Source organism: Podarcis bocagei (assembly GCF_964188305.1).
Source record: "Podarcis bocagei genome assembly, chromosome: 3".
NCBI lineage: Eukaryota > Metazoa > Chordata > Lepidosauria > Squamata > Lacertidae > Podarcis > Podarcis bocagei.
This window is the reverse complement of record NC_138127.1, coordinates 20,291,310-20,307,048: the sequence shown is the minus strand read 5'-3', so window position 1 is coordinate 20,307,048 and position 15,739 is coordinate 20,291,310. Positions and strand designations below refer to the sequence as shown.

Here is a 15,739-nt window from a genome sequence, read left to right as displayed (position 1 = left end):
TTAAATTATCCCTCTTCCATTCCACTGAGAGATAAAGCTTAGGAAGTCCTCAGATACTCCAAAGTACTTTCCCACAAAATAGTTAATTCCTGGTATGATGTGTTGTTTTCAACAGGAAGTTCCATGTTATGTACTGAGCTGAATCCTAGAACAATAGGATCCAGAATGCAGCAGTCTGATTGGTCCACAGGAGCCACCCAATCCAGCTCCAGGTGGAAGTGACTCAGCGGCCTGATTGTCCTGCAGGAGCAGCCAATCAGGCTCCTGGATGAAGTGAATCAGCAACCTGATTGGCCTGCAGGAGCAGCCCGAAATTAGCCAATCACGCAGGGCCCATTGTGTAAATAATATGTATATATAGCTAGACGTTTGGGGGGAAGTTTCATACATTGCTATTATGAGCTGAATAGAGAGCATGAAATTCACACTTGACTCCGAGTATATTTCATTCCAGATTCAACATAGTAGTTTAGAAGAGCTATTTTATTAACAACCCATATATGTACAGCATCCATCAAGTGACTTTCACCTTCTCTACCTGAGCATGCTAGATGACAGGCTTACTCTTGAAATTCTATTTGCTTAAAGATACAGTGACGTATCTTCATGGGGGTGTGTGCAAAGAGGGATGCATAATGAGAGAGAGGACGGGGCATGGAAATGAGGGCTGTGGGCAAGGGAGAGTTGAAAAAAGGAGGGAGGAAGTGATAGGGAAAGGGGGGTGAAAGTGATAATTGTGCATGCGTACGTGTGTGTGTGCGTGCCACAGAGACTTTAGGATAGTGAAAAAGGCATGTAAATGGGGATGATCTGTGTGCGAGGGAGAGTGAAATGAAAGAAAGGGTGGAGGATAAACTACCAGCTGAGCTCCTGCAGTGTGAATCTAAAAGGGAAATTTGTTTCACATTAAAATTGTTAAAGATCTGGGCACAATTTAATTACAATTCTTCCCTTCCTGCTACATTTTATGCCAGCAATAAGCTTGAGCTCCTAGGGTATGCAATCCTAAATACCAACCTTGTATGTACAACAGGCCACATTTCCCTTTTCACCCATTCTTGTGCATATTTACTGGGCAGCAAATGTGCATAGCATAATAGCCTTAATTCTTAATTGAGTTATTTCATTTTTTTAATAAAAAAAAATAACACAGTTGCACATTAGCCTAAACATTAACCTATAGCAGCCCTAAAGTTGGCTGAATAGCATCATTTCAGTATTGCAGAATAGAGGGGAATAATGGGAGGGGGAAGGAAAATCAGTGTTGTCCATTTTGTGCGTTTTTGCTGTGCACTGCTGAAGCTTCCAACACCTAAACGCTTCCTAGCTCTTTATTCAAATAAGCATTTTAGTTAAACCGTTTGGAGTCAGGAGTATTACTTATTCATAGCAATTGGAATGAATTCTGAAAGCAGTTGCAGATATTTGCTCTGTTAATGACCTTGCACAGGCATTTTCCCATGAAAGGGGGCTAACCAAAAGGAGGTCTGGAAGAAACATTGTTACATTAACAATTGAGCACCTTTTAAAAGAAAGATTCTGAGAGCAATAGATCCCTTTCTGGCTATTAGGGGAAATCAACAAAACCAGGCAGGAGCAGAATCCTGTTGTTGTCTTCTTCAAGGTAGTCTCCTTTAGACTCTCGGTAAGGGAATTGGGAAACTATACGAGTAAGATGGAGATGATTGTGGGAGTGGGGTCTATCTGGTTTGCAGTCTGTGAGGAACACTGAATCCAGCCTTGCTTCTGAACTTGCAGCTGGTGCCCATTACCAGGAGTGCCTGAGTGATGTAGGTGCATTTGAGCTGGCTCTCTTATTATTTGTTTTAATTGATATTCTTAATTATTTTACAATGTCTCAGAGCTGTGGCCCTCCAGATGTTGTTGGACTACAACTTCCATTGTTCTTGGCCGGGTGGGATTGATGGAAGTTGGAGTCCCAACAACATCTGGAGGCTCACAGCTCCCTCGTTCCTCTCTTAGGATGTAAGCCACTTCAAATTTGTCAGCATGGCAGAGCACAAGTTTCTAAAATAAATATGGCAATTTTGTGCACACTTGCTTGCAAGTAATTTCTGTTGCGTTCAGCAGGCTGTGCTTCCAAGAAAACATGCATAGCAATGATCTATGGCAAATCCAGTTCTGCACCCATATAAGCATCCACCTTGGCTGGTTCCAAAGACAATTAATCATCAATTAAAATAATTACAATGGGATTAAAAGGCATCTTGGTATTTAGGTGATATGGCCAGATTTGCAAACCAAACTGGTACATCACTTCCCCCCATTTCCTATCTTGACTGATGGCTTTTATAAAAAGAAAATGTTTAATTGGCTAGACGTTTATAAATTAGATGAACAAGTTGTGCTCACAGTGAATGCTGTTTTTAACGCTGATACATTTAGTGTTTAGGAAAGTTTTACTGTACTTAATGTGTTTCATTTGTTGGGAGCCGCGCAGAGTGGCTGGGGCAACCCAGTCAGATGGGCGGTATATAAATAATAAAAATTATTATAGTATTGCTCAGATGTGAACCAGACATATTTTCATATCAATATAATTTAGGTGTTATTAATATCTATGTAACAGCTATTTATTAATTTATTTTACTAGATTTATATGCTGCCCTTCATCAAAAGATCTCATGGTTGCTCATAAGATAACTTCTATCCAGATATGCTTCTTAAAATAGCAATTGTTTTTATTTGATGTAGTTTTATTAGATCTTGCTAAAATTATTTGGTTTTTATGTTGTATAACCAAATTACTGCAGAACTTACAATGTATCTTGACATAAAAAGGTAAAGGTAAAGGACCCTTGACAGTTAAGTCCAGTCGCAGAAGACTCTGGGGTTGCGGCACTCATCATGCTTTACAGGCCAAGGGAGCCGGCATATGTCGCAGAGAGTTTTTCCAGGTCATGTGGCCAGCATGACTAAGCTGCTTCTGGCGCAACGTAACACCAAAACCAGAGCAGCGCACGGAAACGCCATTTACCTTCCCACTGGAGCGGTACCTATTTATCTACTTTCACTTTCTGGCGTGCTTTCGAACTGCTAGGTTAGCAGGAGCTGGGACTGAGCAACGGGAGCTTACCCTGTCGCGGGGATTCGAACCGCCAACCTTCTGATTGGCAAGCCCAAGAGGCTCAGTGATTTAGACCACAGCACCACCCGCATGCCTTGACATACAATACATCAAATTCTTTCATGAATTTGGATATTTTGTTGAATATAGCCTTATTTAAAGTTTTTTTGGGGGGCTAATAGTATAAATATCCCTTCCTTTCAGCATTTGTCCCTCTTTCCTTTGGAGGCCCTTATCACCTTTTTACTACTCTTCTAGATATTATTATTATTATTATTATAATTTATATGCCGCCCTATACCCAGAGGTCTAGGACAGTTCATGGAACAGATAGACTTGCTGAATCAGGTAGTTCTGATTTAATAAGGGTCTCTTGACTCTGTGTCAATACTTTAGAACTGTGTTGTTAGCTTGTATTTTATATGTTTTTAACCTTATTAATCTTTTCTGTAATGCTTAAGTCCTTCTGAGTAAAGGAAATATATTGGCAAAACCTATGTACCTAAAGACCTATCCTTGAATCCTAAATTTTCTGTACACTTATATGGAGGAGGGCTAGCATCCCCCTTTAACATGGAATCTGTTGCAAAGAAAACTGGGGTGATAAACTCAACTTTCAGACCCAGTGTAGAAATCAGACTTAGTTCTCCCTTTGAACAGAGCAATTTGTCACAGAGCTAGCTATGCAGAGGGCATTATTTTAGTCTCTGTAATAGAGGCTCAGTATTTTGTGAACTGACCACTGATTCTTTAGCAAACAAAGCATTCCTCACATCACCAAATGGATGCAATACCCCTATCTATAATGCAAATAATACTTTTTTTCACTGGGTAGTTTTATTAAAGGCCTGAATCTCCTGGAGACATCTGGCTTTATGTTAAGTGTTCCATGTGTTTTGCTTCGATAAGGGTATCTTGGTGTTTTTGTATTTCTTGCTAGCTATCCTGCATGACATTTGTTCTGTGCTCATAATCAGCCACAGATTATTTTGCATGCTGAGAGTCTAGCAGTTACGCTGGAGCAGATTTACAACTTCTGCTTTCAAATATGATTGGAATACTGGGGCTTCTATTCAAAAACCACCAGTGCTATTTCCAGGGACTCTGAGAGAAAGCTTAAAAAAAAATCTGTCCAACATCCAGTGGTGCAGCTAGGACTGGAACTTGGGGCTGAAGTCCATGCCCCACGGCTCAGAATTTTGAATCCATAGTGCTGTTTGTCGTGGCAATACAATATATGTAGTAATCTTCCTAAGAGGATGAGGGTTGTGTGTATTTGTGTGTGTGCATGCTTTATGCTAGCCTGCTTGAAAGGAAGAGTGAAGATCTTCTTTCTGGTGGAGACTGAGTTACTGCAATGTGTTCATAAGATCAGACCAAATATACACCCAGTTCAGAATCCTGTTTTTCACAGTTTTGTGTGGCTGCCCTGTGCCCTCTGAGCTAGTCTGCTGTCCTCAAGTTCAATGGGAGGTGCTGTCTCATTTTTAGTGCTGAGGTAAGATCTGACCAGGGACGCGGGTGGCGCTGTGGGTTAAACCACAGAGCCTAGGGCTTGCCGATCAGAAGGTCGGTGGTTCGAATCCCCGCGATGGGGTGAGCTCCCGTTGTTCGGTCCCAGCTCCTGCCAACCTAGCAGTTCAAAAGCACGTCAAAGTGCAAGTAGATAAATAGGTACCGCTCCGGCGGTAAGGTAAACGGCGTTTCCGTGCGCTGCTCTGGTTTGCCAGAAGTGGCTTAGTCATGCTGGCCACATGACCCAGAAACTCCCTCGGCCAATAAAGCGAGATGAGTGCCACAACCCCAGAGTCGGTCACAACTGGACCTAATGGTCAGGGGTCCCTTTACCTTTAAGATCTGACCAGCTTTTATATGTGGAATATGTCCACTATATTGTAATTCACCTCAGGTAGGAAGATGTCTTGAGCCTACCTTTCACCATGGCCAGCTAGGTGCCTGTGCTAAGCTCTTCAACCCGGTATGACATCAATAGTCACCCTCCTGACAGCTGACACCCAGCGGACCACTGCCTCTGAAGCTGGTGGGGGACTTGTTGAACGAGTCACAAATGTTTCAAATAAAATTAATATTGTCTCACAGATTTCCTCTATCTGAAGAAACACCGATGGATGTCTCTGGCACTGTTTCTGAAGCACTCAAGTCAGCTTTGCCCTCACCTGCTCGCCCAGTCTCATTGTCAGTCTGCCAAGAGAATTTGTGTCGTAATGGAGGGACATGCCATCCCATCAATCTTCCTGATGGCGTCAACTCGTTTCAATGTGACTGCCGTCTGCATTTTACTGGACGCTTCTGTGAAAAAGGTAATTGTGCTTCACACTTTTCAGCTGAGAGAGGGATATTTTCCTGGCTCTGTTACCATCCCTCCCTAGAATGTGTGGAGAAAGTTCACTGGCATTTGAGGCAATATGGTTGTGTAGAATCACCGCCTGACTTGGATCAGGGATGCACCAGCTTCTGCCGTTGAATTGTTCGTGCTGGTTTCATCCTTGTATAACTGTGACTATAGATGCCTAACCTGTAGTACTGGTGTTTTGTCATTGTACTGAAATTAAATCTTAAACAGGATTATGTACATAAATATATTCCAGTCACAGAAACTTTTGTCTACCTTTAAAGGTGGAAAGGATTATTTATTTATATCCTCCTTAAAGGCCCAAATAGGGTCTATGTATTTACACATACAAAATCAATTACAAAATCCATACATGATTAAAATACTCAATAAACAATTCCATCAAAGCATTAAAAAACATCCATAATTTGAAAGTGCAGTAAAGCAAGCCAGTTAAAAAGCATAACAAACTAGAAAGCAAAATGATTAGACCACAAGGTCTAAGTTCAGGGGAATGCTTTCCTAAACAAGTGTGCCTTCCCAAAGTGATGGAATGGCAATAATGATGGGGCTTCTCATATTTCAGCTGGGAGGACATTCCACAGTGCTTGGTGCCACTGGTGAAAAAGCCCATGCATGTGCTACTACAAGCCCAAAATAATGGGCTGTAAGCAGGCTTTGAAGTGTGGACAAATGTAGTGCATCTGTTAAAAATAAACAAAAACAAAAAACCTTCTGGCATGCAAGTGGCTACTGATCTGCTTCAACCTTGAAACTATGCCAATGGACAGAACACAAGCTAGAGGATGCTGAGCTTTCCTAAATCTCATTTGAACAGGGCTTGGGTACATTTTTTCTTTAATCAGTGGATATACTCATTGTTCTCATGTGCAAAGTAAGCAAGTGCTGCTGACACTTAGCTACTGCAGGTGCTTCACATACAGGTGATATTTCTTGCACAGGTGCTGTACATGCACAGGTGAAAACTGCTTGTGTTAAAATGTAAAGGACCCCTGGACAGTTAAGTCCATTCAAAGGCAACTATGGGGTGCAGCGCTCATCTTGCTTTTCAGGCTGAGGGAGCCGGCGTTTGTCCACAGACAGCTTTTCGGGTCATGCGGCCCACATGACTAAACTGCTTCTGGTGCAACGGGACACTGTGACAAGTGCCAAAGCGCACGGAAATGCTGTTTACTTTCCTGCTGCAGCAGTACCTATTTCTCTACTTGCACTGGTGTGCTTTCGAACCGCTAGGTTGGTAGAAGCTGCGACACAGCAACGGGAGCTCACCCTTTGTGGGGATTTGAACCACCAACCTTCTGATCAGCAAGCCCAGGAGGCTCAGTGGTTTAGACCAGTGTTTCCCAAACTTTTTTGGGCAACGGCACACCTGTTTACTGAAAAAAAATCTCGCGGCACACCACCATTAAAGCCCCGCCCCGTGACGTCAGCGCACAGCGTCACGCCGGGAGGGACGCACGAAAGTGAAAGTTTTTTCCCTCCCCCCTCAGTCCCTCGCTCGGAATTCAGCTCGTTTGGGGCATCGCTCCGGCTGCTCCCTCTCCCGCCGCGCAGGAGCGATGCCTCTCTCTGGCTCTCCCTCCGCGCAGGCTGAGGGAGGGAGGGAGGTGCGCGTGTGACCCGTCTCTGCTGGGAGACCAAACCCAGCGAGGCAGAGTCGCGCGGAGGCGCCCAGGCAGCGCTGCCGGCTGCGAGGAGGAGCGCCAGGCAGCAGCAGGAAGCGCGGCCTCTCCTCGCCGCCGCCGCCCCGCCTCTCGCCGCCCGACTCGCCCGCCTCCCTCCAGGCATCTCGCGGCACACGAGGCAACGTCTCACGGCACACTCGTGTGCCGCGGAACACCGGTTGGGAAACACTGGTTTAGACCACAGCCTCAAATGAGGAAAGTGCTTGTTCCACAAATTTGGAAGCCCATGCTCCCCTGCATCATATGACTGTGCACTGGGTACATAAAATCCTTGTGCAGTTTTCACATGTGACACTGTTTATCTTGTACCTCTCTGCAGTCATGTACGCTACCTAGGTGGGGGCGGGGGGGATGTTTAATGTAAAGCAACTCTTACTAAGATCCAGGGGAGTAGTTTGAGGGGCTTTACCTGATCTTGGTAGCTTTTCCCAGCTCAGGATAAGCAGTCTGTTTGATCTCTATTGATGGAATGCCAGGGAACAGAGCTCTTCTCAGTCCCCTTCAGAAAGCATCGAGAGACGGGGAGCGGGCTGGAGATAGTAGAGACATTCTGCTTTACTTGTTTCCATTGCACAGTTGATAAAGTGCCACAAATCTCTCTCATTTATTATTGCAGCAGCAGACCAGTCTAACATAGCTATACTTCTATACTGAGACACACTAGTGGCTGGTGGTGGGTGTTGTAGCTCTGGGAACGTGCTGCAGCTCTGGAAATCCCACCTCTTGCACTGCACCTTGACAAAGTCAACTGCAGCAATGGGGAAATCAAAGGCAACATTCTGCTGGCCCCTGCTGAATAACAGATCACTCCAAGATAATATGGATTAGAATGATCCAGCCAGAATATTTGGCTTCTCACTGGTTTCTATGGGAAGGCATCGGGGGAGAGGAAGCCTTCATTGCAGAGTCAGAATGGAAGGACATTGTGTTGAAAGTCCTCCGTTCCTTGCACCTGTTCTAGACAGGCCAGTAGCAGAGGGGAAATGAATGAGCAAATGCAGAATGACTATGAATACATGTGAGTTTAGAACCCCGCCCCCATCATAAACACCATAAGCACATTTCTCATTTATGTGGCAGAATAAGTTTGATCTGCTTGGCCCTTGTTTATCTCAAGCAGAGGAAGCAAATGTGTCATCCCCTTTATTGCTGTGGTATCAAAAGTGACATTGGATGCAATTATGTATGTTTAGACGGACGACGGCTAGCACCCCCAAATATTAGGGGGGACAACTTAATAATATAATAAAGCAATACTAATCCATGCTGAATACTGCCTGAGGTGGGTGTGGTAGGTTAAAATTGTTCTTTTGCTGGTAGAGGGGAGCTTTGCTGGCAGGGAGATATACCCAGGCTGATATACCCAGGAAAAGCTCTGTGGTCATGGCACTACTGCCACCAGTGTTTCTGCAGAACTGCATAGATACTGCCAGAATAGCATCCATTGTATCCAAAGCTCCCTCATCCCCCTTAACCAACCAATGAATTGACACCCTGTGCCACCCTGGAGCTGGGGGATGCATTTTTTCTCCTACTGGTGTCAGTGGGAGGGGAAATGGTACATAGCAATAATTGCCAGGGAGATTTGAAAAGAGAGAGAGCTGGAGCAAGCTGGCAGGGGTTTGGGTACAGGGTTGGCTCTGTCGCAGGTCTCTGCTCATGCAGAACAATCCTAAGGGTCAGGAAAGCAAGAGGAACATTCCTTTAAAAAATACCAAAACTATTCAAAGGTGCACACATGCCACTCTCCTCTTGATCCAGCTTTTGACTTCAGCAGTTTGCATTCTCTTTTTCAATTATATTTAATTACGCTGCCCGTCTAAGATCCCTGTTCACTTTTAGTTACTATCAGGAATAATTTAATTTTGAAGTTAAAGTAAATTAAATATTGGGGAGATTGTGTGTGTGTGTGTGTGTGTGTGTGTGTGTGTGTAAGTTTTTTCTATTTATTTTTTTTTTAGTCAATATCTATTGCTTCTCTGTCTTGTCATTCAACTGTCTTTTATTCAGTTACCGGTACTTCCCAGAACCTTCATCTCTCTGATATGTTTGGTTCTTTGGCTGTTAGCATCTAAGGCACATTCTTTTGTTGACGCTGGATAATTTCCATTAGCGTTATTGGGAATTACTAGTGTGTAGCAAAATGAAAGAGTGCCCATATTATAATTAAAGCTCTAATATCCTTCTAATAGACTTTCTATTGTATGAAATAAGTACAGGGAAGCCAGAGCCAAAAACGCACTTGCCAGATTGTCAATATATCTGAAAGGAATGGAAACCCAGCTCACAACACTGACTGAAAGTGGGTCATTATACTGTATGTGAATCCAATAAATGACTGGGCTCAACACTATGAGTCTTAGTTAATGATGCCTCAGATGTCAGTATCTATTGGGTTTTTTTAAACCCCTTTTCCCATGCTCGTTGTAAACTACACAGCATTTGTGTGGTTTAAATTGCCCCTGGTACCGAGACAATCTGCAGGAATTCATCTTACACATTTGTGTGAAGAATGTACTGAAGTTAGGGAAACTTTGTGCAGAAAGTGTGCAACTGGGAACATATTGCAAAGAGAGGAAAAAGTGTACTTCATTGCTCACTCAGCAACTATTTTTTCTTCAAGGTTATTGTCAGATATCTCCTTCTTTAGATCCCCAGGATCCTCAGAACCCAATATGGCCTCTTAGCCCCAGAGAATGCCTAGAGTAGGATCCTTACTGCTGGGTCACTAATTGCAGCCAGTCCAGTTTTCTTCCTGCCTTTGCTGTCTTGTCATTTTCTCACTTCCAGCATCTGTTCCCCTCTACTCATAAATTTCCTGGGGCCTCTCTCTCAACCTTCCCCCATCATACCTTTCGCAAAGCTTCTCTGGGCATCTGATTAATGTTCCACAACTGCTGCCACGGAGCTGCCCCTCAACCAGCTCACCTGCATTTCCATGTGAATGAGCTGAGAAGAGGAATGTCATGGGAAGCAACTCCTTTGTCCACTGGTTGGTGAGGAAGCAATTTGTGGGTGCTGGACCAGCATCCCAGTTCCCACTCTCCAAAATACCCTGTCCTGCTGCCATGATAACAACAAGTTGGGGACCAAGCAGCATTCTTGGGGGGAACTGGACAATTCCCCCCTGCTCCAAGTGCAGTGATAGGAATGGATGCAACTGTTGCATTTCTGCCTCACATATTCAAAGCAGAAGTCAAAATCTTTGTCGGGGGGGCGGGGAGACCATTCTTGCAAGTTCTTGTGTGGAACAGCTGGTCACTGAAATCTGTCAACCACCAACCAACTTCCAATCAGGGCTTTTTTTTCAGCCAGAAGTCAGTTCCAGCACCTCTCAGGTGGGCACCATTGCCATTCTAAAAGAATGAGGGATGCGTTCATAGTGAGTTCTGGCACCTCATTTCTAGAAAAATAGCACTGCTTCCAATATTATGTAGAAGCTTCTCTTTTATGTAGTTGAGCGCGTGCTGGAAAGAAAACAAAGTGTAGGTTCCTCACAGTTGCCATGTCAATTTTTTAAAGCTTTAAAATCAGTGTTATTTTTTTGTAGAAAAAAGAAGTGCCAGAACTCACTACGGATATCTCCTTTGTTCTCTTATAATGGCAATGGTGTCCACCTGATTGGTGCCAGAACTGACTTCTGGTGAGACCCGTCTGAAAGAAAGCCCTGGTTAAGGCTCTTCAAAAGTGATGTCCCAAAGTTTCATAATGGCTAAACAACACAAGGGCACCTCTTTTGATCAACCTTCATTTTGAAAGTAAAGCTTTGCTGCTTTTGAGAATGTGGGAAAGATGCAATTGATTTTGTTCCATTTCCCCCTCTCCTTTAAAGCACAACACGGTATCTCTGGTTCCTACCTTTCATCCGGTGCCATCACTAAAAATAAATAAATAAATGCTTGGGACATTTTTTTTAAAAAAACTGACTTTGTGCCTTTATAGCAGAGGCTGAATAAAGCAATTCTCTTAACAATCTCCTCCTCATCAGTGTTAAATGATTTGGAATTAAGTACTACCCTTGGCTTTTTGTTTATTGTCTTTCATGCTGCAACAGATTGTCCAATCCCTAAAGAAAAAAAGATCTTTGGTCTAAACTGTAATACAGATATATATTTGCATGTGCAAAACATCCCCCCCCCCCCACACCCTGATCCGTTGCTTTTTTTCTTTCTTTAAGCCACGGGGAATAGCAGATGGTATGGGTAGGACTGAGCAGAAGGTGTGTATATTTATTGCAAATGATAAAGAAAGGCCCCAAAACATCAAGCCATCTATATAATACCTTTGCATTTGCATATCAGAGAGAGGAAGTGCTTCCAAACCTTCACCCTCATGCATGTGGTAACCATTGTATTTAAAAGGCCATCTTAAGGTTTCAGTTGGCTCTGAGCAAAGCATGTGGCTCCGTTAGTGGAAACTGCAGGCACCTGTGGTCACTTTCTTTTACTGCAGAAAAGTCCACATTTGGCCCTGCTTAGTGAATTAGTGAGACTGGCGGCAAGAAGCCTTTTTGAAACAATTTCACCCTTGGAATATATGTCAAGGTCTATAAGTAAATTTATTGCTGTTGTAGGCAGCAGCTGCCCCACCTTGAACAGAAATCTCCAGGTAATACGTGAGGGATATTCATAATCTATGCAGTGACATGGTGTATCTTTAGCTAGGGTTGTACCATTTCAGAATGCATATTTGCTTGTATTTTATTTGAATTTCATTCCAGGTGTGTGTGTGTGTGTGTGTGTGTGTGTGTGTGTGTGTTTGTACATACAGATTTCATTTAGCCTAGCTTTCTGTCTGATATGCTGGTTTTCTATGTATAGGGTTTTTATTTTATTTTATAAATAAATGAGCATTCAAACATATGAACACCCCCTGCCCCATAGTCTAAGATATTATAGCCCAGCCCAAAGCTTAAGGTAGCCATTACATCTGTAGAGCAGCGAGGATGGTTTAGAAGCATATTTTCTCCTGAAATACAACCAAATACATATTTTCTCTCTTAGGGTGAGTCTTTAACTAAGATACATAGTCTGCACCCAATTCTGGCTAATGTAAATATGGTGACTAAGCCTAAAACTGGCTACTTTTGCAGCATTCTATGTGGCTATCTTCATGCCCTTGACCCCTCTAGTCATTCAGTTTTAATATGTCTGGGGTAGACCCTTCCAGGCCACAGATTCATACCTTGCTAATACGGCACAGTCATACAAGACAACTTGGTTTTAACCAAAGCATCTGCCAAGCGAAGCGCTGTACAGGTGAGCAGTTTTGAGCCCCCAGTCGCAGACTGAGCTTTGTTGAGTTGAATATGGAATTGGCTTTTCCACTCTGCAACTTTCCTACATTTATGCCTCCTTACTTTGTATTTCTCCAGTGAAGGCAGCATAAGGGCATGCAGACTTACTTTTTATATGATGTATGTATGCAGATGGTTGTCTGCTACTCTAAAGTTCAGCATGACAGATTTAGATTATCGGTGCTTGTTGCTGCAAGGGAAAGCATACGTCTGTGGTTATTAATTGTGAGATTAACATTTTTAAACTGGCTCAAAGTTGTAATGATGTTATACATTTTTCCTATAATAAATAGTGCAGTGAAGCGGTATCTAAATATTGTGCAGTGCAACTCAGATGAAGCTTTTGTTTTAATATGCTACATTATCTATGTACGTTTTTACCTGGCTAAAGTTCAGTGGCTTGCTCCAAACCCTGAATGAGTATTTGTTCTAGGCATTTGAGAGCAACTGAGCAGTATTTTTAAGTATATGTAGATTGTTCAGGTTTAAACTGTGCAAATATGTATGAGTTTAAACATTCTAAAATGTTCATACAAATATGTATGAGCTTGAATATTCTAAAATGGTTGAAGGTAATTAGGGTTTATTATCTTGTAAGTAACTTCAGGATTGCAGCCATAATAGACTCATTACTAGTATGGACTGAGTTCTATGCACACTTCCTTGGGAATAATTCCTACTGAAATCATTGAGACTTCCTTCTGATAGACATAATTAAGTGTTAGATAAAAAAGCTGTCTGGTGTTGTAAGGTATATAACTATTTTTGGTTTTTGTTTGAATCTTTTCCTAGCATCTTGCATGTTGCCATCATTATTTGCATTTTCTTTGGGGTACTTTCTGAAGTATTGAAAAATGGTGTTAGGCCTGATCCAATTATCAGGCATTATATATATAATGCCCTATACCAATTTAGATTCTCACATATTTCTGTCACTCTAAGACAAGGATAGAGTATATGTGGTCCTCCAGATGTTACTGGGTTCTCATCTCCCTTCAGCTCCAGTCAGTATGGTCAAAGGCCAGGGATGATGCAACCTGAAGTCCAACCACATCTGGAAGGACATAGGTTCCCTATCCCTGCTTTAAAAAAAAACAAAAAAACTTGCAGAGATTGGAAGTGAGGAATAGAAAAAGGGAGTTGTGTCCTACTATAGAGCCCTATACAATGCATTTAGTAAAGATATCTTATTATTTGAAGCAATTGTAAGCCTCTGAGCTGTTCTTTCCAAGCTACAGTAGGTGAAATGTAATACTAACAAAGCAACAGAAATGAAAGGGAAGCAAAAAAGATAGTGATGATCAAGACTGCTGTAGAACAGTACAAATCAGATATATAAACTGTCAGTATGTATGTAAGTAGGAGTCATTTTCTGTTCCACCCTGTATTGATTGCATACAGCACGGTTTCCGTTCCACTGCAATACATCCTCTTCCAAAAAGCTATATTATTCATCTGGCTGTCCACTGTGGTGAAATTATGTAACTTACATAAATGGTGTTGTCAGTATGTTATTCCACTCCATTCATTCATTGCAAAGGAAACAAAATGCAAATGAAGGGGGGCATAATTACATATTGTTTGTGGTCTGAAAGCAAGAGCAGCAGCATATACCAATAATATTTTCTGGATTGAGTTCCGTTCTGGACATGGGACAAATATGTTTACGATAGCAATTTCTGCTCCTGTTTCTCTTTCTGTCTGATTCTCTGACATCACTGCCAGTGTCTCTTTTCCAGTTCTAAAATGGCCGCTCAGCGCCTGCCAATGTTCCCTTAATTTGAAGTGTGTGCAGTTGATGCTATAGATATAGAGACTGTAAATCTTAGTTGGTGTTGCTGTTGATATCAGGAATATGGTTTCACTGTTGCATTATGCAGGTGAAGGTATTTATGATAAGTCTGACACACCACCAAATGCAAGAGACTTCCAGGAAGCTCCAGAGATTATTTTAATTCTACACACACAACTAACACAGACTGCAAACTAAAACAATTCTTTGGATGGAAGACACTGACAATACAATTGCTTTTATATGCAGAAATGTTCTAGATGAAGCAACCTTTCTGGATCCCTGCAGGAGTGTCTTTCACTTCAAGCTGATAGTAACCTTAATAGTTGAAACACTTGGAAAGGGAAAGGGAGAAACCAAATAGCAAGTGTGCAACCAAGCCACACTACACATTATAGCAGGCTTCCTCAAACTTGGCCCTCCAGATGTTTTTGGCCTACAACTCCCATGATCCCTAGCTAGCAGGACCAGTGGTCAGGAATGATAGGAATTGTAGTCTCAAAACATCTGGAGGGCTGAGTTTGAGGAAGCCTTCATTATAGCATAAGCTGTATTAATTTTCAACAGAAACATTTGGACCTAGTTATCAAAATGCTCCTTTCAAACACAGAATGGGTTTGACTTCACAAGCGACAAGGTGAAGTTAAAAACAAAACTCTTTACAGATAGAAAACATAATGCCCAAGTGACTTGATCCTATTGAAGCAAAAAGAGAGAGAGAAATTGTCTACTCTTTTCAAAGCAAATCTAATGCTAACCCTTTTCAGCTGTGCTGCTGGCACTCTGAAATGTGCTCCCTGGAGAGATCTACATGGCCTTATCACTGTGTGCCTTCTAGCGCCTAGAGAAGACCTGGATGTTTGAAAGTCTTTGCTGTTAGCATGATAAAATATCAGTACAGTAATGGGGTTTACTATATGCTCGTACATGCTGCTCAGAAATTCCCATAGCACTTCTTCCCTGCTCCTACTGCTGCCATGCCATGACTGAAACAAGCCAGAGTCTGGTTTATTTTTTTTGTCTAAGCTTGGGCTCATGGTTTGTTTGGGATGTGGGGTAATGTGTGTTGTGTTTGTGCAAATATATTCATTTATTAATTTATACACAACCTTTAAAAATGAAAGCCATTCGTTGTTGTTTTTTTAGGCTTTGGGAAAGCAATAAGGCCAGATGATAGAATTGCTTCTTACCAGTTACCGAACAATCTCAGCTCTTTGTAGGGTGGCTTATTCTGTGTTCAGAACAAATTAGGGCATAGCTATAAATTATATATCTGGGTGTTCACATTCTGGCTATTTTTACTCCTGCTGCTGTTCTAGCAGTTTTACAAGTAGTACACAGGGAACACTTAAATATTCTAGCAAAGCTTATTTGATATTATGTGACTCAACAAAAAAATGTGGTGTTTGCTTTTATCCACAATCTAAACAGTTTAAGATTCTTGACTCCACTTTCATGGCCTACGTCCAAAATTCTTGGTGCTTGTTTAAATCCCTATCAGTAA

The 15,739-nt window shown here is 42.2% G+C and overlaps 1 protein-coding gene across 8 annotated transcripts in view; it reads left to right on the top strand.

Moving 5' to 3' along the window:
- Positions 1 to 15,739, top strand: part of EYS (eyes shut homolog) — a 537,363-nt gene that overhangs the window by 357,657 nt on the left and 163,967 nt on the right. For all 8 annotated transcript variants that reach the window (XM_081187035.1, XM_081187037.1, XM_081187041.1 and 5 more), the window contains one exon: positions 5,189 to 5,409. In XM_081187035.1, the coding sequence (XP_081043161.1) occupies positions 5,189 to 5,409 (221 nt within the window). The remainder of the gene's footprint in view (positions 1 to 5,188; positions 5,410 to 15,739) is intronic.